At 43.6% G+C, this 27,878-nt stretch overlaps 1 protein-coding gene across 1 annotated transcript in view; it reads right to left on the reverse strand.

Annotated features, from left to right (window-relative positions):
- LOC138952560 (E3 ubiquitin-protein ligase TRIM9-like) overlaps positions 1-27,878 on the reverse strand; it is a 51,908-nt gene that overhangs the window by 16,374 nt on the left and 7,656 nt on the right. The window contains exon 3 of the mRNA XM_070324247.1: positions 3,019-3,243. Within this exon, the coding sequence (XP_070180348.1) occupies positions 3,019-3,243 (225 nt within the window). The remainder of the gene's footprint in view (positions 1-3,018; positions 3,244-27,878) is intronic.

Genomic DNA, 27,878 nt, shown 5'->3' on the forward strand with positions numbered 1-27,878 from the left:
GCAAAAATGAGGCATCCATATATTCTAATGTCACCACAGAAGTGTGTTTACCCCAGTATCTTTCGTGCTTGTTGGACTTCCACCATTTTCCCGTCATCTAGACACCCGCTAAGCCGGGTTTGAAAGATTTCTCTAAAACCAGACTTAGACTACTCTCGCACACAAAAATTAAAACTTAACCCTGATTCATTTTATTAACAGCATATTCAGCACCTCATGCAATAGCGGTTAAGTTTATTTCTACTTACATAGTTATGCTCACCATCTGGGAATCAGTACGGATTACATACAATAGCGACAGTACCACGCACGAGCCCAATAATACTAATTCATCGACGCATCGTTCAATTGACCATATCCTCCCAAACCAAGCGGGGGGATCAGCATGGATCACACTTAATCCCCTTTACAATTAGCAGCGACCAGACGGTATCCTGCCTGTAATACCGGGACAGACAGATGACCCTCTGACCTAGTTAGCCAGGGAATTACCACAGACAGTGTCTATTGTAAATCGAACAAAGAAATACTTGTACCAAACGATCCATGATGGATTTGTTTGAATTCGAAGATTCGTATTGCCAAAAAAAGTAAGAGATCAGAATAAGTAAAGAGATTGCTTCCAACAAAAACTTCCCTGCAGTGTCATAGACGATTTTTTTTAAACAACCTTTGGCATGTTCCAAATGTAAGTGTATAAGCACTGTCTTTAGAAAAAGAAAAACAAACATTAATTCTTATCAATGTCATGCCATAGACAAGAATACGAGAAAGAGATGTTCTGCTTGCATGTTTCCCATCTGGCAATCACTACCAATTTCTAACAATGGAGGCAGTAACACGCATCAACCCAATAAACCTAATCCATCGACACATCGCTCAATTAACCGTACACCCATCTCCTTTCTACAAAATAAAGCACGGGATCATCGTGGCTCTCACTAAATCCCCCTTACAATTAGCTGGCCAGACGGTATCTTAATTATCTGTACAGACTGATGACCCCATCACCTGGCTAGCCAGGAAGATCTACATATGGACAGTTTCTATTGTGATTCGATAACATCCATGTATCATAAGAACCATCCTCGGATTCTTTCTTTATTTGGTGTTTAACGTCGTTTTCAGCCACGAAGGTTATATCGAGACGGGGAAAGGGGGGAGATGGGATAGAGCCACTTGTCAATTGTTTCTTGTTCACAAAAGCACTAATCAAAAAATTGCTCCAGGGGCTTGCAACGTAGTACAATATATTACCTTACTGGGAGAATGCAAGTTTCCAGTACAAAGGACTTAACATTTCTTACATACTGCTTGACTAAAATCTGTACAAAAATTGACTATATATTCTATACAAGAAACACTTAACAAGGGTAACAGGAGAAACAGAATCCGTTAGTCGCCTCTTACGACATGCTGGGGAGCATCGGGTAAATTCTTCCCCCTAACCCGCGGTGGGAAACCATCCTCGGAACCTTCATTTCTCTTCGAAGATTCCAATTGTTTAAGAAAGAGAGAAAGAATTTAAAAAAAAAGAACAGAAAAGGAAAGACGTTTCAAGAGAAATGTCTTTGAAGTGACACAGGCTACATATACTAAAGTGTAAAAAGTGTTCTCAGATAGAGAACAAACAAAAAAAGAAAATTAATCTTGATCAATTTTATATGCCAGAGAGTTTCTATATTTGCTTGCGTGCTTACCATCTGGGAATATCTAGGGATTGCCTACAACAGTTCTGACAGAAACACACGCAAGAGCTCAACAAACCTAATCCATCGACACATCGCTCAATTGACCGTATATCCCCATCCGCTCTCTGGGATCATCGCGGCTTACACTAATCCCCTCGTGCAATTTAGCTGACCAGACGGTATTCTGGCCTAATTACCTGCACAGACCGATGACCCTGTGACCTAAGTAGCCACTACCATCTACAAGGGCTGAGTCTATTGTGTCTGGGCCTCCCCAGACAATGTCAACATCGATGCCTCACGGGGAACTGGGGCTGGGGGGAAGAGCTGCTACTAACGGGAAATGGATAATTTTGTACGGTCTGCTGACTTCGTTGATTGAGGTCACTAAGTAGAGAATTATGTTGATTGTGTAGGTGTGTGTCGGTCTGTTGGGTACTGACTAGCTCTCGAGGCGGTAATTTTCTGTGTCTGTCTCGATTTTGCCCGGTTGTCTTTCCGGGCCAACAGCGGCTTATGAATTTTCCTTTTGTCTGTCTGTCTGTTGCTCTCTCTCTCTCTCTCTCTCTCTCTCTCTCTCTCTCTCTCTCTCTCTCTCTCTCTCTCTCTCTCTCTCTCTCTCTCTCTCTAAATCCCCGACCCGGCAAAGAAGATGGATCAAGTTTGACCAGCGGGTCAGAGTGCCAGAGAATCAATTTGGCCTGCCGGTCAGACAGAAACAGATGGACAAACACGACGGCCAGACAATGATGTTGAAAGCAGGTTTCTCTTGACCAGTGGTCAGTAGTACCCCATGGCTTTGTTTTCTTCTCTCTTGGGCTGTTTGTTGATGAAACGATTTACGATACTGGACCTTGCGGACAGGTCAATCAGGTCAGCAAACAGGGAATAGAAAGTGTGTTTTTCTTCTTCAACTGCATGAGACTGACCTTACACATCCCAAACAGGGCTCTGAACGTTGTTCTCTCCTTCTTCAACTAAGACCTAACAGATCCCAAAGAAGTGGACCAGAACAGGTTTCACAAAACAGCTACAAAGGTTCAGAAAGGCACACAATAAGAGAGAAGAGGTGTGAAACAAACGGAAGAACTGTGAACAGCGACAAAACAGCAGATACACAGACATACAGACATGCCACAGAACGAGAGTGATTTTGAGAGATGTAGATAGACTTGGAAAGAGAGACAGAGACAGACGTATACAGATACTCATACAGACAGAGAGACAGACAAACATACACCTGTCCCACTCCAGCCTCATCCAATTTAACTCACCTCATCTAAACACACACTATCCTCACGCTCACTCACAGAAACCATGCACTCACCTAGCATAATGGTCTTGTCGACGTCAAAGCGACAGATGCCGATGGAGGGGTCAGTGTGGGAGTCGTAGCGGTCAATGGCCACCTCCCAATAGTGGACACCCTTGGAGAAGCCCACGCTGCCCAACACTACCCTGTGGTCAAAGCTGCTGCAGGTCACGCTCAAGTTGTTGTTGGAGAAGATCACGTCGCCTGGCGTTGAGGTGGGGTCGAACGTGAACCACGCAACTGTACGCAGAAAAAGAAGAGAAACGCTCAGGATACAGACTTCACAAATTAATGACAAGGATAAAATCACGCAGAACAAGCCTATAGGTCGAGATGGCGTTAAGGTGGGGTCGAACTTGAACCACACACCCGCACGCACAAAGAAGAGAAACATCTCAGGATAGAGACTACATGAAACAATGACAATGATTAAATCACGCAGAACAAGCCCAGGTTGAGATGGCGTTGAGGTGGCAATGATACAATAATGTACATCACGCCCAAGTTGACCCCAGAGAACATGTCCCGTGAATATGAACCAGGCCACTGCAATAGAAGAAAAGTCGAAGTCGGTGAAGGCGTCATGATTTCAAGGGATAGTTGACAAAAAATCAGATCATCAGGGCTAGGTCAAAAACTTGTAACCCACGCTTAGATTGTTGTTGAACAGCACGTTACCAGACGTGTTCGATTGGAGCGCAAACCAACAGACGAATTCCCGTCGAAAATAACTCTGTCGGGTTTGTATGGGTTGTGAAAGAGTGACACAATAGTTAAACGACGGATGACAATAAGTCAGGAATATTTTGTTTCTTCGTTCATGGGCTGAAACTCCCACGGCTTTTACGTGTATGACCGTTTTTACCCCGCCATTTAGGCAGCCATACGCCGCTTTCGGAGGAAGCATGCTGGGTATTTTCGTGTTTCTATAACCCACCGAACTCTGACATGGATTACAGGATCTTTTTCGTGCGCACTTGGTCTTGTGCTTGCGTGTACACACGGGGGGTGTTCGGACACCGAGGAGAGTCTGCACACAAAGTTGACTCTGAGAAATAAATCTCTCGCCGAACGTGGGGACGAACTCACGCTGACAGCGGCCAACTGGATACAAATCCAGCGCGCTACCGACTGAGCTATACATCCCCGCCCAGTCAGGTATATAAATACTTGCAAGAACAGCAAGGGCAAACTGAACCTCAGCGGAACAAAGGTGAAGGTTGCACAACAAGACAGTTCAACAGCGCAGGACACCCAAAACACATTATGTTACATAAAATCACACCCGGCGGCGTCACATGTTTTCCCCGTAAACAAGCCTCGCAAATAGAGATAAGATAAAGTAATTAGCCAGTTCACCTTGTCGAATTTTTCTCAGTCCTGGCGACGGCAGTCTACAGGAGCATTATGATTTTACCCTCGCTGTTATCGGTGGATGTCAGTATGCGTTGCGTTTCTTGTCCCGTTTCGCGATTATCCCGGACAGTCGTCGCGACGGGAGACGCATCTGTTTGCGTTCCGCATCACACCTCATTACGCCAACATTCACGCCAAAAAATGCCACTACAGTGGAACCCCCTTTTAAGACCTCAAACAATCTAAGAAAATCAGGTCTTAAAAAGGAGGGAGTCTTAAAATGGGGGTACAGTTACAGAGATTACTAACAGAAAGTCTGAGAAAACAGGGTCTTAAAAGGGAGGGAGTCTTAAATTGGGGGGTCTTTAGAGGGGGGGGGGGGGTCCACTGAACGCTGCTAGGTTGCGTACCACTGACTTTGACAACTGTCACACGAAGGTTAAATGGTAATGTCTAGTTGTGAACAAAATAAGAATGTCGGCAACCTGTTCCTGGCTCAGTTCCTTGCGTTTACTTTTTGCAACTTGGCTGAGCATGCTGTGCAGACAGTCACACTTTTTGAAACTTATCCGTCACGCCAAAAAATGCCAGCTCTCTGCCACGCTGCGTTCCCTTAAAACCTTGACAGCTGACATCCGACATGGTTTCTATATAATATACGTATAAGAAGCGTTGCTATTTGGCGAAACGGCCTAGGTCCTCGACAACTGCTTTGAGCGCAATCCTGTAGTGCTAAACGTTCATAAGCTTATCTTTCACGCTAGAAAAAATGCCATGCATACCTACCACAAAACCTTGACAACTGTTAACAGATAAGGATACGATGATTGCGATAGCTCGTTTGTGTTTGTGGAAACGACAAGAACTTAACAATTGCAAACGGACAGAGGGCACATACATATTTTTGTTTGGTTGTTCACTAGCTATAGCCTTTTGGCACACCAGTCTGACTCATTCGTTTTAATTGTACACTTCGCGGATACTTGGCATACGTATATGTACAGTGGAGGGATTGTACTGGCTGTACTACATTTTAGCCTTCACACAAAAACATACCAGAAAGGTGAGCAAATCCAAAAATCTAAATTAAGAAAAAATAAAAATAAAAAATCTGTGAATGTATTATTTTGTCAATAACAAACGTTCCAACAACCTACCTTTCTTGTTTTTTGATACCAGAAAGGTACTTTGTGGACCTCTGGTATTCACAGAAAAAGCGTGTCTTGTCTGCAAATTCTTTCAGTGATTCGGTGGGAATCAGCGTGATAAGGGGCGGAGGTCTGTGTGGTCGTGTTTTGCGAGACTGATATCATGCTGCATGATTGTTAGCACCAGAAATTAGTGCCAGAGAGTTTCAAGAAATGAGGAGGTGGGCGAAGGCGGGATGTAAGGGTAGAGGGGTTGGGCGTCTAAGTAAGGAGTCTCGCTGCTTTAGCTATTCAAATAGTTCATTTGCGTAAACAGCGCAAGCACTCGGTTACCTTCAAGGTTGAACGGCATTTAGCAGTTCTGGGATGTCAGTTGTTTGGTATATTTCCAGTGCGATGGCATTGTCCCATGTAAAAGTCTGACCATACCTGAAGTCATGAGCTATAGCGTTCGCACAAGAAGTGCTGTGCCTTAAAAGCAGAACGGGCTCAAAATGCAATTGCTGCGCACACAGTAATTGGGGTTAGCTAACACCGCGGGCAGTTCATTTCAAGGATTGTTGCGTCAGCGGCATGTTTCATTCATCACTGCCACCACTTAGTGTCATCAGACAACGGAAAAAAAGAAGAAAAAACACTGACAAGGGATAAAGAGACGCAAGTCACTTAAAGATCAAAGTACGCCGTTAAACGATGCCACCCAGAAAGACCAGCAAGGTCCGTTGCGATCATTATGTCATTCATTAATAAAAGCCACTCAGGCAAAATCCTGATTACCAAGATCTGCCATGTCAGTTCTCGCCAGTTTACGACAAAGACTGCATGAACACAGAACAACCAAGACGTTTGTGTTTGGGGTATTCATTGCGCGCCATGTCCACGTCAATTGACGCAAGTTCACGAGCAAGAGCCCGTGAACAAAGAACACTGAGACTGCGGTTTCAACAGCTTTTGCAGGAATACCGTCAAGAAAAATTTTCAAGATCGTTACATATCTGGCACTTACGCAAGAGTATCAGAAACGATTACCCGTGCACCATGCGTGCAATAAATACACTGTGGCATTCATGGTCTGTAATCATGACTCGCAATTTGTAGCATGGATAAACTTGGCAAAACAAGCGGAAAAATTCGAAAGTGAAGGGGAAAAGATCCAGGGGAGATGTGTTTTCAGAGAATAAAAGGCGACAGTTCCAGTGCCGCCGAGGAGTCTGACCCTTGAGGCATTGACTGAAGAGGCCGTTGCATTGGGGCCTCTATTACCGGGACCTGCCGCACGTCTTTGCGCGCAAGTTCACGGCCAAGGCTGCATGAACGCAGACATCGGAGACTCTTGTATATATATTTGGGTACCTTGTTTGCTGAGACATGCTAAGCCAGTTCACGCGAGTCGGAGTTCAATGACCGGACTGCATGAATGCACGTTGCATTTAAAGCTTTGACTGCCGAGATCTGCTAAGTGATCTCATCCAAGTTCACGAACAAGACTGAATCAGTGAACATATAAAACCGAGACTGTTGCATCCTGGGATTTCCGGGATCATTTTCGAGGTCGTTTCATCTTGGGGCTGCGGGTGATTTCAAAAAACGGTTGCCACGAAAAGATCGTTCGGTACGTAGCCTCTAATCATGACTCGGGACCTGTAACACAGCATGACTAATCTGGCAAAACAAGCAGCAAAACCACAAAGAAAAGCAGGAAAAAAGGTTTCCAGAGATCAAACTGAGCTCAGGGAAGATGTCTTACCAGAGAATAAAAAGCACCAGTTCCAGTGCCGCCGAGGAGTCTGACCCTCGAGGCATTCGGCGGCCACCATCATGGTTATCTCGTACAAGCAGGAATTATGAAAGAAAACATCCTTGGCTACCTTTGATTGAAAGGGAGGTCTATTTACTACCCCTGCTACCCTTCAATGTTGGTGCTCACACATTAGTTCTCCTAATTCCTACCCCTAATCGGATTTGTTAGTTTATGTACCGCTGGATCTGAGAAGGGTTAGAGAGAGTGATGCCTCTTTGCCGCTGAGGGTTTCACAGAATTCTGTGCTAGCGGAAGACGAGTAAAAAGAGAAGGGCATTTCTGAGCTAACACACATCAAAAGGATCTTCTGTGCAAGACCTGTCAGTAGTCTTTCAAGCTCTGGGGTACAGAGGCTCGTGTCTGAACAAATATGAAACCAGGGTGGTGAGAGATAGACACAGAGGTATAAATATTGGCTGCAGATAGGAACACACAGTAATAACTGCCCTGTGGACTGATTTGCCACAGCTGCGAAATAGGAGTGGGGGAGAAGGGGTTCTTTGGGGGGGATTCTGGAAGGTAGGGAGAAAAGTGGCGGGTATATATCTTACGATTTGCTGGTGTTGGGTGAGGATTTGTGTGTGTGTGTGTGTGTGTGTGTGTGTGAGTTTGTGTGTGTGTGTGTGTGTGTGTGTGTGTGTGTGTGTGTGTGTGTGTGTGTGTGTGTGTGTGTGTGCCTGCCAGCGAGCGTGCGTGTGTGTGTGTGTCTAAGATCATCGAAGAAAAAGAAGAAGCAGAAGAAGAAGACTAATTGAGGACGCAATGGCAATTTAAACTCCATGCATGCAGTCTTTTCTTGCAAGACGAAGAAGGTGTCTCCACGGTTCAAGAAAGTAATTTACGAAGAACGGCCTCAAGGCATACGAGGACCATTCTTCAAGTGTCAAACGGCGGACATCTGAGCTGCGGATATCTACAGGTGAACTGACCTTTGACGGACCTTGCGCCCGGACACTTCGGGTCGTCGCCGTCGAACAATGGTTCACTTACACTCAACTGTTCAACTGAAAACAAAGGTCCCGCGCTGGACACGTCTGTTGCTCTGCTCAATAAATTATATTCTGCACACAGAGTAATCCGCCAAAGCTCTTTTGTTTCAACCGCTCCTGAGGAGATACCAGGCAATTCGTGGTTTTTTTCTTTCTTTTTTCTTTGGGATTATTCTACAGAGCGTTTTTATCGAGTTTTAATTGCCTAATTGATTATGACTGTGACACAGAAGACTTTCTCATTATCCATGTTCGTTTTTGACAAGACAAACTTAGCCCTGCAGCCTACCTCGCAACATAATTTTAGAGAAGTTGCCCTCGTAGATACTCGTCCCAAAAACAACTATGAGGGGGATGCTTCAGTACACCTTTATAAAACAACTTTACGAACACAGCACAATAACCATAGACAGATTCGCTTGTAACAGCACATGCACTTTTCAAATCTCCAGAGATAGTATGAACGGCTCAATTACGGTAATCTTCCGCGTAAACGAAACAGCAGAGTACAAAAATATTGTTTTGCAAACCTGTTTATTTAAAAAACCCACTAATTTTGCACTACAACCGACAGGCTGACGCAAGAGCCTGACCCCCCCCCCTACCCCCCACAAAAATTAAACAGAGAGAAAGAGAGAAAAAAAGAAGGAACAAAATAAAACAATTGCTCTCTTTTCAGCCTCCTAAACACAAGAGGTTTGCTTCACAATCCATCACAAGAAATTACCAGTGGCACAAGAAAGCGCATGCGTAAATCTGCTTAAAACAAGGACAAGCAAATGGTTCGGCGTGGATGCAATTTGCTGGCATGTGCAATTTTGCGAAACAGATTTCTTTGTTATTTGCTGAGGTATTTTGTCTTATTTTGTTTTCTCTTTCGTTTTTGCTCATGTAAATGCAGAAACATAGAAGGACCCGCAGCTGTGACCGGAATGCGTAAGTGATTTGCCTGAAGAAACAAACGTAGGAGAAGACACACAACGAATTTTAAAATGAGATGCTTGCAGAAAGTGCAGAAGGAGGAGGAATCGAAGATGAAGGTTGCAACTGAAGCAACTGGAGGAAGAAAGGTAAGTGACGGATGGTGTTGGAGTTATTTGTGCATCTGAATGTGCTCATGCGCGATCACACAGACTGACTTTGTCTCTCTCTCTTACTTTCTCTCTTACCTTTTCTCTCTCTCTCTCCCTCTCTCTCTCTCTCTCTCTCTCTCTCAGAGAGAAACTACGATTCTACGATTCAGAAACAGCGGCACACACATCTCTCTCTCCCTCTCCCCCCGTCCTCTCTCTCTCTCTCTCTCTCTCTCTCTCTCTCTCTCTCTCTCTCTCTCTCTCTCTCTCAGAGAAACTACGATTCAGAAACAGAGGCACACACATCACATGCACAAACACACATCATCTCTCTTCAGCCCTCATGCATGCATACATCCACACAATCAAACTCATCCCAATCCAACACACACACACACACACACACACACACACACACACACACACACACACACACACACACACACACACACACACACACACTAAGGATAAGGATAAGATTTTATATAGTCCATGAGGGTAACCTCACAGAAATTCGGGCTGCTTTCTCCCTGGGGAAAGCGAGCTGCCATACAGTATACGGCGCTACCCATTTTTTTTATTTTTTCCTGCATGCGTGTATTCATGTTTCCAAGCCCTGAGACTTAATGCCGTGTGAGATGGAATTTTTTTTAACACTTTATTTCAAGTCACACGGGTATTTGGTGGACATTTTTATCTATGCCTATACAATTTTGCCAGGAAAGACCCTTTTGTCAATCGTGGGATCTTTAACGTGCACACCCCAATGTAGTGTACACGAAGGGACCTCGGTTTTTCGTCTCATCCGAAAGACTAGCACTTGAACCCACCACCTAGGTTAGGAAAGGGGGAGAACATTGCGGCCTGACCCAGGCCTGAACACGCAACCTCTCGCTTCCGAGCGCAAGTGCGTTACCACTCGGCCACCCAGTCCCGTACACACACACACACACACACACACACACACACACACACACACACACACACACACACACACACACACACACTACCAACCACCACAACACCCACCCCTACTTCCACCCATCCCCCAAACCTCGTCCCCCGTCACCCACCTACACACACAAGGAAACACATTCCTCTTGCATCTCAGGTCTTTGGCGTCAAGGAGATTTAGGAGAACAGGGGGTGGCGACGAGCAGAGATTCTTCCAAGGACTCCTGCCTCACAGCGGAGATTGCATCATGAATACAAACAAGAAAGAAAATGGCTCACGACAGCTGCACTTTTTTGTGTATAAAGTGTGCTACTGTTCTAATGTTGCGCTCATTCATTTGAACGCTGAGAAACTGGAAACGTATGAGGAACAGATGATTAGCGGGTGGTTGTGAGGAGGATGTTTTTTTAATGGTGGTATTCCCCCGAAATCGGCGTATGGCTGCCTAAATGGCGGGGTGAAAACAATCATACATGTAAAAATCCAGAGAGAGAGAGAGAGAGAGAGAGATATGAAAGGTGTGTGTGTGTGTGTGTTTACGCAGTGCAAGGGTGGGGGATACCGAGTCAGCAGACAGATGAAGGAGGGGGTTGAGTCTAAGGGGGGGGGGGAGGGTTTGAGTCTAAGGCTATGTCTTCCTTACGGGAGAGAGGAGGAAGGAGGGAATAAGGGAAGGAGGGAATAAGGGAACGAGGTTAATAAAATTACACCACAGACTGACCTGGAAGCTTTAATAACATCTTCCCACGCAATTCAGAAGAAACTTTCAAAAAGAGATCTGACTCCTTCGACATCAAAGTAAGTTTTAATCAATTTTACAAAATTCCCATGAGTGCACTATCCCCAGGCCAACTGAACGAACAGGTGGTTGGAGGCGCGGAACCCGAATTCATGAAAAGGGAGAGGCAAAGGAAAGTCAGTTGGGAATACCTGAAAGATAGGGAGGGGAGGAGTGGGAGAGGGGGTGGGGAAGAAGATTTAGAATCAGGTGTGAACAGCAGTGGCAGAGGCAGGTGAGAGAGAGAAAACTAATCTCCCCACTCTGGCGCCACCGCGGACCCAAACTGACCCTCCTGCCCAGAAAACCAATTTGACTTTGCATCAGTTTCAATCTGGAACTGTCAGGAATCCCTCCTCCGTGTCTTACGGGTCTTGGAGTCTTAGCACATTCTGTTATCTTCGGCTCACCTCCTGCGAGAAGCTTTTATCGTCTACACTTCACACTTCTAACATTTATTGTGGCATACTGACTCAGTCTTCCCTACATATAGTCGGTCCATCCCTCTTCTTGTTCTGGACTTTCCTGATTTGAACTGCAGAGCAGTATCTTGATAAGTGTTTCGTGTCAATTTGTTCTGACTGAAGGTTTAAGTTTTATGGCCATCATCAATCTCTGAGAATTTGTTCTTCTTCTTTGTTCCCATTCCTCTCAGCTAAGGCCCCCCAAAAAATAGGTCTGTTTACGGTAACATAGGCCAAAAAAATAGGGTCGGTAGGTCGGGATTTTTTTTTTTTTTTTTTTTTCCCAAATGCCAAAAAAAAATCTAGGGTCGCGCGAAAAAACTAGGGTCGGTCGGGTTACCGTAAACAGACCTATTTTTTGGGGGGGCCTAATATCGTTTAACTTGAATCTTGATGCGAGTCTTTCGGCATAAGAATGCATTCAAAGGCTGCTCGGCTTTGGGCCCGTCTTACTTATAGAAGCTCTGGATTATGCATACAAGTAGTAACTCAGCTGCCCACTTTGCATATCATAATTATGGTTCAAACGAATTTTGACAAATAATGTAGAACAACGTTGTGTTTGATCTGTATAATAGTGGTGACTCAACAGTCAGGTCGAAGGCATACTTTTTCACAGAATTACCATTATTGAACTGGACGATGGTTGAGAGGTTTTTTTTTATCTGAGAAGAAAGAACTTACATTGAAATCACTGTCACAGTAGACGTGGGAATAACAAATGTTCACAAAATGATATCTGACGCGAAAAGATAACCATGCACTTGCTAGATCCTCCTTGGGAAAGAAAAACCAGCAATTTAGCAGAACTCATAAATACATGTTTCATCACACAAACAATAGGACATCTACATTCAATGCATTCCAGAGTCTAATAACATACAATACATCCCTCGTCGCTGCACTGTGCACACGAGCGAAATTGCCTGTTGCAGAACTCATCGAAAAATTGCTGCATAGTCCAGTCAGTGAACGATATATAGCCAAGGCGTCATCTATAGTGCTTCCCGTTTAGGAATCTAAAACATATATCGTCGCTTGCACATGGAATTGCCTGTTATTGACCTCATCGCCTGCTACTAATAGAAGCCCGTAAAATATCTCGCGTGCAAGAAGTGGCGGGGTGTAAAAGTTGGCGCTATGATAACGGGGTACGATAGTGGGGCAAGCAATGGGAGGTTGGCGGTTAAAGAATGGCTTTTTCTATCAGTTCCTCTGTCTACCCTGGCTCCAAAGTGGCGACCGGGAAAAGTAAATGAGGTACTGAGGTGGAGGCGAGAGTGTGAAGAGATGGGGGTAAGGAGGGGTAGTTGCAGGAATCGTATGCATATTCGTTGCAACTGCGCCATCTTCAAAAGTTAGGTTCGATCTCAGTGTCTTCTGCGAAGGTCGGTTGCCGGTATTCGCTTTGGCATTACAGACACAAAACGCGACAGACTTATACACTGACCCACTTGAATGCAAGCTGGTGAACTATATTTCAACGTGTAGTTAGATCGAGAAACACCGACGACTTTTGACAGATCACAAGATTGAATAACAGATTGCCTGATTGATCGATTGGTTTATTGGTTGGCAGATTGATTGATTTATTAATTGATAAAATCTGTTGTTGTTTTTGTTATTCAAAATGTCCCTCTAAAAGTCAACAGAGGACCATCACTTAGGCCTATTATTTGTTTTTCAATCACCAAAGACAACACCCTGCAGACTCAAGCCACAGAACGACATAATAAATATATAAATGCCTTATTTCAATTACCCCAGTAACAAAACTTTGTTGAAGAGGGCGAAAAAGGCGATAGTGACTCAAACGAGATAAGAAGATGCAGATGAAAAAAAAAAAAAAAAAAAATACAGGAAAACTAACAGCATTGAATATCTTTGCAAAGAGTGGGAGAAAATCCAAACGGTGCAAACAAAATAACACTGCAGCATGCAAAACCAAACGAGGACAATGCTGTATTGAGGAAATGATGGCAGCGCACGTGCCGGGAGGCAAATAGCCTTCTATGTTTTTTCTCTCTTTCAAAAAAAAAAAAAAAAAAAAAAAGGAGAGAAAAGAAATGGAGAAGGCGAGAACTAAGCTTCGGAAAAACACACGGATCAGATGCTCGAGAAAATTGGATTTTCTGATTGAAGAGAGTGAAAGCTCAACGGATACGCTGAAAGGAAAATGGGGATAAAGGAAAGTAAGGAAACGGTAGAGGAGGGGGGAGGGGGGGGGTAGATTTCGAAAACATATCGACAGCAGCTTATTTTCTGATCAGTATCTGGAACTGTCAACAACAAGGGAATCGCACGATTCTTTTTAATTCCTTGCTCATGCAGCAGCTATACGCGGTATGAATTTCCAGACAAGAATGTACAGAGGAACAGACTGATATCTGAAACCCCAGCCTTTGAACGAAAAGCTCTAACCGGAACCTCTCTGCTCTTGAGCTCCAAACAAACAGATGAAAGCGAAGCAAATGAGCACTGCTATGCATGTGTGAACTGAAAAGGAGGAATCGCAGACTTTCTTTGCCTAGGCCGAAAATAAAGTCCCTCAAAGGAGGGTAAACACCCTTCAATTATCGAAACAACCAAGGTACTCGAACTCGATCTCGAACTCGAAACTTTACTACTCGATGATAGTAGCTGGCTGTAGGTTTATACGCGTGGCCCTTTCAAACAGGTGAACAGGTTACACGAACTGAGATTTTGGGTTGGACTAAGAGGAAAACTCCCGTACAAAACAACAAAACGCAAGATCGAACGAGAAAATTACGAACTGCAATCTAAGCATAAAAAAGTAATTACAGGACGAAAACCAGCTCGATGAAATCGAATCAGCTAACTCCTTGAATGCCTTCGCTTTAGAGAATGGCGTAGCCTCAGGTGTGCTGAAGGGAATATCGGTTCGAACTTCCGTTGGGGAGGGCAAAAAGCCGTATCGTGTCTCACCTGTATCCAATTCGTTTACATCAGACCCGTTGTATAAAGGCTGCCTGGTGGTAAACGGGGTACACTATCGATCGAGTCCATAGACCTCAGAGGCTTGCAATGTGACCCCGTTAGTAATCAATCTGTGTTAAATCAGCACTTCTGTGATACATTCAGCCATGACATTTTTGCCTAGCCATCTGTTTTTCTGTCAGGCAATTCAACAGAAATTGTTCGAGAAACAAGTGCTAGTAGGGGGGGGGGGGGGGGGGGGGGGTCGCAACACAAATCACAATGGTAAATAAAGATCAGCAACTGAAAATGATACGCTGGAGAGAAAAAAATCCCGTATTCATTTAGATTTTTCTATAATCGACACCCTTACGATGTCAGGAATTCAGCCGAAAGGAGAGAAACGTTAAACATACGGATTAATTTCCACCTGCAGCTGAAGACACACAATAAATCCTAACTGTTTCCATGGACAGACTCAGTTGGGAACAGAAAACGCTGCATGCCCGCATACCTTTAATAAACACCAAGCTGTCGAGGCAGAGTACAAACAACTACTGTCTACGATAAAACAGGGAAGCTACCAAACCCAAGTGGCAGCTGTCAAAAACGCTAAAAAAACGCCCTGAACACATGTCTTCCTCTCATCTACAAAAGGTGTGCCAAAGTGCCGTGGCAGCTACGGACTGTATTGCAGATAACGAGATTTTTACATCCGGAGCAGGACTGAAGGACCGTGGTTTTGCCAAAGAGAGTAAGCCCTAGAAGTTAAAACTGAACGTGTGTTGCTTTTCTCCTCGTTGTGAAAATATATCGGGAAAATATCCACTGTGTAACCCAGGGCGGAAGTTTGCCACAAAGAAGATCAGCAACAACAGCAACACAAGCAACAACAACAACAACAACAACAACAACAACAACAACAACAACAACAACAATTGCCTTTAATGACCCGCCACCTTCCTGTGGCACAGAATGAACAGCAAAATGTACAGTTACTCTTATTGTGCGTAACATAATTTATATACCGCTTTATGTAATTGTGTCAATATTTCTCTAAGGCCTGAGATATAAAGGTTGTCTTATGTCTACTGTGCAAGAACCAACTGAACTTGGACGACGTAAATCGTTATATATACGGTCAGCAACTGAGGTCCATCTCAGCTGGCATGGTCAGTGACAGCCTGTATTGGCAGCTGCTAGTGCAAGGTGCGGCGGTCAGGTTGACGGTTCCTGACACGACAGATGATCATGCCACGTGTCACGGATTCCAGACAGGGCAGCCTGAGTGGAGAGGCGTCCTGACAGAATTCCACCCCTAGCATGCAAAAAAAGCTTCTCTCGCGCTAAGTGTAACAACTGACATGTTGACCAATAAACTGACTAGGACTTTTCGGCTTGGTCCGGACGACGGGCAATGGTAGGACCAAAGAGCTTCCCTTGTTACGGAAGGAAGCTCTTTGGCAAGACCGAAGGGGGAAACGCTAATAATAGTGGTGAGATAACTCTTGGGCTTTCCGAGTGTGCATACAATGATTTTTAAATTGATGTGCAACAATTGCAAACAAAAGAGACAAGAAGAGATGGAAGGAGCTAAAGGGTTTAGCAAGCGAAAGCGAAGGTTCGGGTCGCTGATGCGACTGATTTCACCGAAGAACTTATTTTCAAGGACTTCCGGCCGAAGTTGCATAACGTCAGACACTTTAGGGTGTTCAGTATGGGACGATAGATTCGTTTAGGACTAGATAGAAAGACTGAGTGAGTGGGGAAGAGAGAGAGAGAGAGAGAGAGAGAGAGAGAGAGAGAGAGAGAGAGAGAGAGAGAGAGAGAGAGTCTGGAGTCTGGAGTCTGGAGTCTGGATGGTTTATTGATTGGGCCTTGGGCCCATTTCAATTCGGGGTGTACACATTTTCATCATTCATGCTTCATGAAAAATAATCATTGTAATATTAATCATAATTAAAAAAAAATTTAAAAAATTAAAAAAAATCATCATCATCGTAATGACAGTCGACATGACGACAGTGGAAACAGGCATTTACAACAGCAAAACGTTTGGAAAAGGACAGTAAGCATCAGCACAAAATCCAGTCTCTGTCGCACTTCACTCATGTCTCTCTGTCCTCTTTCCGTCCATCCATCCATCCATCCATCCAGCCAGCCAGCCAGCCATCCATCCAGAGAGAGAGAGAGAGCGAGAGAGATATAAAAGAAAGAGAGAGAGAGAGATGAGAGAGAGAGAGCGAAAGAGAGAGAGAGAGAGAGAGAGAGAGAGAGAGAGAGAGAGAGAGAGAGAGAGAGAGAGAGAGAGAGAGAGAGAGATTGGTTGTTGGTTTTTAACTCCCCTTCAGCCTATCTCATTTGGCTATGCAGGACCAAAAAGAGACAAAAAGAAACGGAGAGAGACTGACAGAACCGAATTACAAGATAAGCTAAGGAAGGAAACAAACCCCACTGGAATTCACGCATACCAAAAAAAGCCAAATTCCGAAAACACGGCCAAAAAACAACAACAGCCAATAAGCGTAACTTCCCGGACACAGCAATTTATCTTTCTTCAACGAGGGCCCGATCCTCTGCCCGTTGCAATTTACGTGTTAGTCCAAAAACTCCGCTAATCTAGTCCTGCCCCTCCGAAATCAGCAGCGACAGGTGGCACTTGTTGCCGAGGAAAGCAGCAGCCGCTGAGCAGCGTCAGTTGAGGAAAAAAAATGAACCTTGGCTAGGGGATTTTTCTTGGGGAATACAACTCACCGGTCACCTTGCGTGCCATGAGCCAAAGTCCCGGATGTACTTGACGTAGTGGTTTCCGAGTATTCCGTGCATGTAGTGATGACAAGGACAGCATAAGCGGGCTTTGGGTGCTTTTCCTTCAAGGCTGAGATATAGTCCTATTTAATTAGTTTAATTACATCCAGGGGATGTATAAATTAAGCTTCCTGCAACGTTTTAGGTTTGAAGTCCTTACCAATTACGAGAAATAATTAATACTTTATTGCATTGTTTAGCAACAGTTCTCCAGGACTTGGGCTATTTTTAGACCGTTGACGTCACTTCGTGACGTTTCGTAAACCAAAGATGGCGTCGGAGACAGTCAAAGCGCGGTTGCGTACAATGGCCAAAAAGATAGAAGTAAACCCGTCTAAAGCTGTCAAGGCCACTAAATCTGCTGAGAAGAGAAAGTGGACTCCTTGCTTCATCACCACGCAGCACCAGCGCTGGGTCGCGCTGAAAGAAAGATTGTTTTCGTCAGAGGCCCATCGCTTCAAATTGAGAACCAAGTACAAAGGGGATACTGAACTCGCCAAAGTTTTGCTGGACACGTGAGTACATAGGCCTATTAGAAAATTAGATGTACTTGTAGCTTGTCAGCTGAAGCCTGTGGCCTTATTCTTGCGAATATGTGCTGTGAGAGATTGTATATTTCCGCCTGCGCAATTTCCGGAAAACATCCACTTTCACTTTGAGACTGTTCTGTTTACATTCGACACTATCAACACCACTTTGCAATACTGAAATAATTTTTTCTGTGTTCCAAAGCTACAGCCAATCGTTATTATATTCCCATAGGTACAGTTTTATAACATTATTGGCACATGTAAACCATATGAATTAATTAATGAACGCTACGAAAATGGCAGCCTTTAATTGTGGAGAGCCTACACTGGGGCTCTTCCAGCAGCCGTGGTTTGTTATTGACTGATCCGTTTTTACTGCATGGCTTAATTATGGTCTTTGAAGTTCTGGTGTCTCTTGACACACTGACTCAACTATTACATCGTAAAAATACCTCTAATACGGCCTGGTTTGAACGTCGGAATGAAAAATGAAAAATGTATACCACAGTTGCTGATGACTCTCTTTTGCAAATTCGCATTTACTGCACAAAGAGTTTGGGCTTTTACCCAAGATTTGGTTGTCATCATGAGTGCCATTGTTAAATGCAATTAAAGCACAAAGTAAGCACAATCATGTCGGTTTATTACTAAAGAAACATCAAAATAATATAAACATCCAACTCCAAGTCAAACAGAACCCCCTCCACGCAAAAACAAAAAAACAAACGGAAACAAAATTCCAAAACCTACATTGCGCCTAACTCCTTGTATATTTAAGGCTTGCAACATGTTTTCAACAAATACTGAATCACGGAAACAATCAATTTGTTCCAAAACCTGAGTTGCCGACAAACTCAATCCCTTTTATCCTCATTGCTGTATCAGCAATCTACTGTTCTCATGTCGAAGCAGTTTTTTTTCTTGGGTTTTGTCTGCTCTCTCAGCAGTCCGTTTTCTATCTTCAGCTGCCCCCCCCCCCCCCCCCTTATGTCCACTCGTCCTCTTTCTTTCCACCATTTCACGTCAAAAGAGCGATACATAATGGAACGTGTAATCAAGCTACAACGTGCAAAAAATGCCAATACCTTGCAGCGAGAGGGTGAAAATTGCCTATTAACGAGTTTTGCATGAAGGTACGAAATGAGAGAGGGAGCAAAAAAACAAAAGGCGGTTGTTATCGATCGCATGCACTGTACGTATCTAATAAGTCTTCTCCGGTTACAGAAAAAAAGATTAAAAAAAGATAACGAACATCAAGACATACATCTGCATAAGTTTCATTCCTCTAGGTAATAGAAAATTGAAAAGTTTTGTTCGAAAAAGTAAATCAAAGTGAGCGAATGTCCTATCTGCACACACATAAAACGACGAAATACAGCACCACACACGAAGAGAGACACATACACACACACACACACACACACACACACACACACACACACACACACACACGCACACACACACACACACACACACACACACACACACACACACACACACACACACACACACACACACACACACACACACACACACACAGCACCCCGCCCCGCCATTTCTCTTCACATTTTGTAAAGCATTCTGCTCTTTTTCTATTTTTATTCCTTAATTTTTTTAAAGGCCAGTGGCCGTAATTTCCGTGTCCAAAGCGATCTTCCTCGGCACTTGTGAAACGATTTTCTCTCCCATTCATGCAGCCTCCTAAAAATGGTGCATCGACAAGCCTTGAGCCATTCGTCTTATGTTCGTGATAATCATCTCTGAGCACTTCTTCGGCTATAATGGCACCCATTTGTCATTTTTCCCGTCAGATCAACTGCATCTTTTACCCATTCCAGGCGGTTCTGTTGTGCTAGATACAAAGTGCTTGGGTTATAAGTCTGGAAATTGTTTGCTCTCTTGTAGTTTTGTGTTTGTGTTTGAGCTGCAATGTTTGATAACAGGAGTAGTTTCAAGCATTTTGAATGGCCCCAAAAAGAGCCTAAAGAACACAATACAATAAAGCCTTTTTTGATTAGCTGGTCTGTATAAACATGTGTTATTTCTGTTGATTGGTCACTGGTTACTTACTTTGATCTTACCAAGAAAAGAAACAGAATTGCGAAACTAAGTCACACCAAATATTGATAGTATAATTATACACACTTAACCTTTTGTTCGAAACTTAAAAATTGTTTTCTAACTTTCACAGTGGAAATATGTACACGATTTGCATTTCGGTCAAAATGGTGTGGCGCTCCGCACACCCGCAGTCAAACAGCTCTGGGTTTATAGTTATTTTAAGCATCGTTATAATTATGACTGTTTGTCGGATTGTCAACATCGTCCCAAGATAAGTATTGTATTTTTTTCTGAATGGTGCATAACAACTATACTTTCACGGTCAAATTGTCAACTTGGTAGTTCTTTTTATAAATATAATATAACTTTTTGCCAGCGAAACCGAAAACGGATTTTTGTATTTCGTTGAATTGTGCATAACAAGCAAACAACCCAGCAGGAACAGATGATGATAGCTCTGGTAAATAATTGAAAAATGTCTGATCGGCTTTGGAGATGGAAAATGCATGGGCAAAAAGGTCACCTGTAAATGCTGATAGAAATAAGAAAAAGACAAACGCAAACTACAAGAACCTGCGGTTTGAGCCGCGGCATCTATCACAAGAGCTATTACTGTCAGAGGGGGGTTGTGCAAGAAGCGTCTCTTTTGAACCCTAACTTTGCTCTTCTGAGCTAGGCTCTTTTTACATTTAGTCAAGTTTTGACTAAATGTTTTAACATAGAGGGGGAATCGAGACGAGGGTCGTGGTGTATGTGTGTGTGTGTGTCTGTGCGTGTGTGTGTGTGTGTAGAGCGATTCAGACCAAACTACTGGACCCATCTTTATGAAATTTTACATGAGAGTTCCTGGGAATGATATCACCGGACGTTTTTTTCAATAAATACCTTTGATGACGTCATATCCGGCTTTTTGTAAAAGTTGAGGCGGCACTGTCACACCCTCATTTTTCAATCAAATTGATTTTGGCCAAGCAATCTTCGACGAAGGCCGGACTTCGGTATTGCATTTCAGTTTGGTGGCTTAAAAATTAATTAATGACTTTGGTCATTAAAAATCTGAAAATTGTAAAAAAAACCATTTTTTTATAAAACGATCCAAATTTACGTTCATCTTATTTTTCATCATTTTCTGATTCCAAAAACATATAAATATGTTATATTTGGATTAAAAACAAGCTCTGAAAATTAAAAATATAAAAATTATGATCAAAATTAAATTTTCGAAATCAATTTAAAAACACTTTCATCTTATTCCTTGTCGGTTCCTGATTCAAAAAACATATAGATATGATATGTTTGGATTAAAAACACGCTCAGAAAGTTAAAACGAAGAGAGGTACAGAAAAGCGTGCTATCCTTCTCAGCGCAACTACTACCCCGCTCTTCTTGTCAATTTCACTGCCTTTGCCACGAGCGGTGGACTGACGATGCTACGAGTAATACGGCCTTGCTGAAACATTGCATTGCGTTAAGTTTCATTCTGTAAGTTAGACAGCTTGACTAAATGTTGTATTTTCGCCTTACGCGACTTGTTAATTCTGAATTTGTTCCCGTTCTGACATAAAAGGCCATTCATTTCCAGCTTGGAGCTCAGAATCGCAACACATCGCTTTCCGCCAGTATAAGCTCGTGAACTGCCTCTAAGTTGACGTCAAGAGACGAAGACAAACGAGTGTTTGAATTCTGAGGGCTCGTTCTGAGACCATTGAAACTGTGTTAGTATACATATTCTGTCAAAACACACAAGAGAGCATTGCGTTTTCCGGAACAACCCTGTGTTGGTACTCACACGGCTCTTAATGTTTTTAACTTCTCATCTTATAGTAAATCTTTCTCTTCTTAAAACGTTACATATCCCTTACGTATTATTACTTTAAGTTGAAGTTGTTATTCTCGAGACACGTTGAATTGCAGCTGGCAACTACTTTGGAAAGAGTATTTGAATAACTGAACTTCAATAGCTTGCATATACGTAATGCAGTTTTATGTTCATATTTACAAAACACCTGACCGTATACTGATCTCTGTGTGTAAACGAGGTCACTCTTTTTTACAATGCCATTGTGCCCCATAGACAGTTTGAGTTCATGACAAGTGAACCTGATCAGATCATGTTCAGATCAAGACACTATGAAGCTAAAAGAACACGTGAACCAGAACGAAGACAGCGACAGCCTAAATGATCCCTGCACCAATCTTCCAGGAGTCTATTCTCGGACGACTGGTAAAGAAAACAATCCAGCGTCAAGAGGCGAGGCACCTCACTTATCTTACCCTGAACATCAACGTCTTCGCAAAGCCATTTTTCACTTCGTCTAAGCCATAGCAGGTTTCAAGCCATCAGCCGGGCCCCGTAGGTAGTAGATCGTTGTTGGAACAAGCCAAAGTCTGTATACGGTAGTCCATGTTAAAGATGCATTCGTTCCCGTACTGTTCTGCACTCTAAACTGAAGTTTTCCACTTTTGAAAGCTCTTTCTGTGACCAATTTGTAGTGTTTACCTGGTGTGCTACTTTTGCTAACATACAGTATGTCAAAGGGTGCATGCTTAAACGTATAACACTTCAATTTAGAGTAGATCATAGCTGGAATGAGCCATAGTCGGTATACGTACTACAGTAGTCTATACTTTAAAGATGCCTTTCTTTATTTGGTGTTTAACGTCGTTTTCAACCGTTCAAGGTTATATCGCGACGGTACTTCAAAGATGCCGTCCTTGAATTCTAGTGTTTGATCTTGTTGATCACCATAGCTTTTACATGGATTAGAAGCAGCTCCACTTGCAGACATACAGCAAAACACATCTAAAGCGTAATTAGTTTCTGAGCAAAGTGGGAATTTGTTGCTGCATTAATGTAATGGACTGGGTGGCCGAGTGGTAACGCACTTGCGCTCGGAAGCGAGAGGTTGCGAGTTCGACCCTGGGTCAGGGCGTTAGCAATTTTCTCCCCCCGTTTCTAACCTAGGTGGTGGGTTCAAGTGCTAGTCTTTCGGATGAGACGAAAAACCGAGGTCCCTTCGTGTACACTACATTGGGGTGTGCACGTTAAAGATCCCACGATTGACAAAAGGGTCTTTCCTGGCAAAATTGTATAGGCATAGATAAAAATGTCCACCAAAATACCCGTGTGACTTGGAATAATAGACCGTGAAAAGTAGGATATGCGCCGAAATGGCTGCGATCTGCTGGCCGATGTGAATGCGTGATGTATTGTGTAAAAAAAATTCCATCTCACACGGCATAAATAAATCCCTGCGCCTTGAATATGTGCGCGATATAAATTGCATAAAAAAAATAAAAAAAATACCTGCGCTTAGAACTGTACCCACGGAATACGCGCGATATAAGCCTCATATTGATTGATTGACAACTGACACGTCTGTCACTCTGCGAAATACATTTTGCAAAAACAATGCCAAACTCCAAAAGAGGCGGACAGACTGTTGGTTTTTGGTGTGTATCAAAGCGGAAGCATAATCTTAATCACACGCAAAACCCTGTAAAGAGCCGTGGTATTATAAATATAATATCCGTAGTGGTGTATACTTGATCGTACACACAGGGTACAAGGTAAGGATCTTTAAACGAATCTTGTTGCAATTTGTGCCTAAACGTTTGGTCACGGTTTTGAGCGGGGGCTTTCAAGCGATGCGAGCTCTGCGTGTCGAAATATCTTGCACGGGGAACGAGACACCTTGTTTTAAAAGAAATCAACCTGGACAAGTTACGAGTGCAAGATAGCCAAGTTTTCATGCTGATCAAGCAACCTTGAAACAACACTTGCCGTGAAAGCGAAGGGTGGGATGAAGTTTTGATATCTTTGTACCTGATGTCTGAAACAGCACGTTTTAAAAGTATGGTGCTCCTTAATTTGATACAGGGATTGCATCTAACGGGGTTTACTTTTATATAACGTTTACGGCAAACTTTAAAAAAAAAAGTGTTGAAAAGGAGAGAATGAGGCTAAACATAAACCGGACCAGAATTTCTAGAAGCCATGTCACGCGCTCATGACATTTTTTGTAGCGTCCAGAAGACGTTGTTACTTTTCGCTGGACCTATTGTATGAATTCAAGACACTATGGCAATCATTAAATAGTGTTGCAAATGCATCGCTTTGCAAAGTCTCTGATGATTCAGCATTCCGAACGGAGCTAACTACAGTCTCTCTATACGAGAAGTGCAATACGTCGTCAGACAGAAAATAAACAAAAACTCTCGCAGTGAGTGACGCAATCCCGCGTTCTTCGAGTGATTGACTGCAGACCTAACCTGCCAGTCAGTATTTCCCGCAGCTTTGTCGGAATCCCCACCCGGCCTACCCTCTTAAAACCTCAAAGACCTTTGATTCCTTTTGATCCATTCAGCAACACTGACTTGGGGAAGAAAAAAAGTTTGGTCCGTTTCCAAATCCTCTGCAGCAGAGCAGACTGACTCCGAAACCTAACCCACAACAGCAATCACTCTCTCGCTCTCTCGACCCATTTAGTTCTCCCGAGTGGATGTGCACAGCGAAACGCGTGGTGCACGTGCTTTGTCGTGACGAAACAAACACAGTGCCACAAGACTCTGGCTTTGATCTTCATTCACGCCAAGCGGATTTGCTGAGCCGTAGTAGTAGTAGAGTCTGAAACCTGTAACAATACCAATCCATCACTGTCCGGGGTCAACCTGAGCTCGATCATGTTTCGGACGATGCGGAGCTGCCTCGCAGCATGCTTCAAGGGCATGATGGTCTACCTACTGTTACAATGATGAGTCGAACCAAAGATAGTCTAGGCTAAGCGTAGCCTGCACTATCTGTGGTCAAACCCCCGATTTTAAGGCCACCGAATATCTGACAAAATCAGGTCTTTAAAAGGAGGTACACACACAGTCGTTATGAACAAAAGTCTAAAAAAAAAGGTCTTAAAAGAGGGGGTTAGGGTGGGTGGGGGAGTCTTAAGATCGGGGGGGGGGGGGGGTCATCTTAAAAAGGGGTTTCCACAGTAAAGCACAACACCTTTCGATATACCTCGCGGCGGCAGCGGGAAGGAAGCAAAGAGAAACGCAAGACGGGTGCATCGACGAGAAGAAAAGCTATCGGTGTCGCTCCTCACGAGTGAAAAAGCTATCCGTAACAGCGTCTTCAAGAGTCAGGGAAAACACAGGGAAGTGCATGTATCTGGGAAGGAGAGGGAGGAGTTACCAGAAATAGGAAATACCCACACCCGAATGTGCTAAGATAATACACGCGAAGACAGAGAGACAGACTAGACGTGATTCTGAGAGAAGAGGAGCTTGGAAGAAACAGTAAGTCCCAAGGAGCTAAGATAATACGTACAGAGACAGTGAGGCATGCAGGTCATACGCTTGAAACCGGCGAAAGATACCGATGACCTTATATTCAAGAAACCGAGCACATTGGACTCTGGGGAATACAGCAAAAAAGGGTCGTCTGCACCGCTTGGAAGGGGAGGGGGGGGGGGCGATATTTTCTACAAGCATATGCCTTCAGAAAGAACAACAATATATATTTTGTTCTTCTTCTTTTATGCGATGTTCACCTTTGTCTGATTGTGGATGGCTAAAATTAAACTTATTTTGAAAGCTGGTAATGTAATGCACAATTTACATGACATTTTTTTCTCTCTAGAATGAATGAACTTTTTCATCTTAGGGTGGTATAGCATAAACGAAGTGACGTGAAGGATTATCGATCAAGAAGACTTGTCGATAGAAAAATACAAATTTTAGGTTATTAAAAAGTCTTTGTAAAAAGTCCTTGTAAAAAGTTATAAAAAGTCAAAGTTACAGGTCATAAAGTCAAGATAATTCAAAACGTACGCCCGCTAGCACTTTCTTCTGAAGAACAAAACCCAACACAGTCGAAGATAAACGTTTTCGACAGGAAACTTGACTAAAGGCAGCAGTTTTACTAAAGTTAAGTTCTGTCTTTACTAAAGGCAGCAGTTTTAATAAAGTTAAGTTCTGTCTTTACTAAAGGCAGCAGTTTTAATAAAGTTAAGTTCTGTGTGTTTAAGTTGAAGACACGGGGGTACCAGTAAAGTGAGGGGCGTGATGGCGTTACAGAGATGAGGTAGTTGATGAATGCGTATCTGACAACAAGGGGACGGAAGGAACCATGTTTTTAGCTTGTTATGAAAGACGCAAGTCACTCGCAAGCAGAGACTTATCAGTTTCGCGTGAAACATCTCAACAGATCGTGCCATAAATTCCCCTCTTGCGCATCAAGCTCCCTTCCCTCTCGTCACTAACCCCTCTTCCCTCCCCCCTCCCCATCCTCTATCCCCGCCTCGAAGACGACATTCTACACACATAAAAATGGTTATACCTGAATCGTTCGGAAACGTCTGACACCGTATCCGCTGGGGAAAAAAAAGTAGATTTAGTACACCTATCTGCACGTCACCTTCCCTCTCATCGCTTACCCGATACTCCGATACCCCCCTCCACACCCACCCACGTACCACATTTCACAAACTAAAAACGGTTATACCTCGATCACTTGCACCTCTTCCTGCTTAACCTGTCCCCCCACCCCCGGCTATATCCGTCCCTTCCCCATCCCCCCTCCCTTCGTTTTTCCCAAAACTAAAAGAAAATGGTTATACCTGGCACCGTGACGATAGAAAAAAAGTAGATCTTGAACACTAGGGAGATTCAAAGGACAGCACGTTTCGTTTTGCAGCTCGTTTCGTTTGGTGAATGAGTCACCCCGCGAAACGGAACGTGAAACGAGACGGCATAGGCCGCAGACAAGATTTAGATGTATTCACGTTTCGTTTCGGAATGAAGGAAGGGCGATAAATCTTCAAGTGAAATTATCACGTCTGTCCTCGATCAGAATGGAAAAAAAAAACCTAGGAGGTGGTCCAGAATCGGGCATACTTTGATTATTTTCAGTCCAAATAAATCACACAGACTTTGTTTATACAAAATCACATACGAAGCCAGAATAAAAATTCGATGCGATGACCTACTTCTGCTTCGCCATTTGCTTTCTTCACCATGAAGTTGGATAAATGTACCAGGATCAGCACCCTTCAAAATATTTCAGTTCACAACAGTTGTCTACCTCCAATGAACACATTCTCAGCGCTGAAAGACTGTGAAAGGGTTGATGAATCTACCAATGCATAAAATGGCCACTAAATAAAACTGTTAGTGTGCAAAAATACTCACAAAAGTTGACGAAATATTGTTCGTTTTTTGGGGGTGGAAAACGTGACTGCGTTTTGACGTTCCACGTTCCGTTTCAGTTGACCTTCACCTTTCCAGCGAGAGACCCCCGAAATGATGACGTTTACCACAACTTCAAAACGAAACGTCCCGACGTTTCGTTTATTAAATCTCCCTACTATCTGATGGCCTCCTTACGTCTCATCGCTACCACCACCCTCCGCAACCCTTCCTAAAGCAGCGATACCCCCCACCCCCTCCCCCATCAATCGCAACACCGGGCCATGTCCAATGCAAAAAAAGTCGATCAAGGATAACTATCTGCACGCTTCAATTCCCCCCCCCCCCCTCACCCCTCTTTCACAAATCCCTTCTCCAACCCTCGATTCCCCGCCCCAACCCGATCCCCTGTCATACTCACACTCGTAGCTCATCTTCACGTCATCTCCCCCTTTCCAACTCAGAAAACAAGAAATTGGTATACCTGGATGACTCGCGGCAGACCACTGACACCGTGTTCGCCAGACCAAGCAGAGAGATCTATTCTCTATATTGCAACCAATCTGCACAGGCAAACGCACGTGCTGTTCGTAACCGCTGCCGCCCCCGTCATCAAAACTGCACGCCCTCATGCAATTTCGTATTTCTCAGGTGAGCGCTAGGAGCAGCAAAGCAGGCAGCATTTAGAGGTCGAGGTGGTGCAATCTTGTAAAAAAAATAAAAGGGGGAGAAAAAAAGGAGGAGGCATCATGTCTCCCTTTCATCGCGATCTGCCAATCTCCGGGCCTGATTC

This window comes from Littorina saxatilis, linkage group LG17, assembly GCF_037325665.1.
Source record: "Littorina saxatilis isolate snail1 linkage group LG17, US_GU_Lsax_2.0, whole genome shotgun sequence".
Classification (NCBI taxonomy): Eukaryota; Metazoa; Mollusca; class Gastropoda; order Littorinimorpha; family Littorinidae; genus Littorina; species Littorina saxatilis.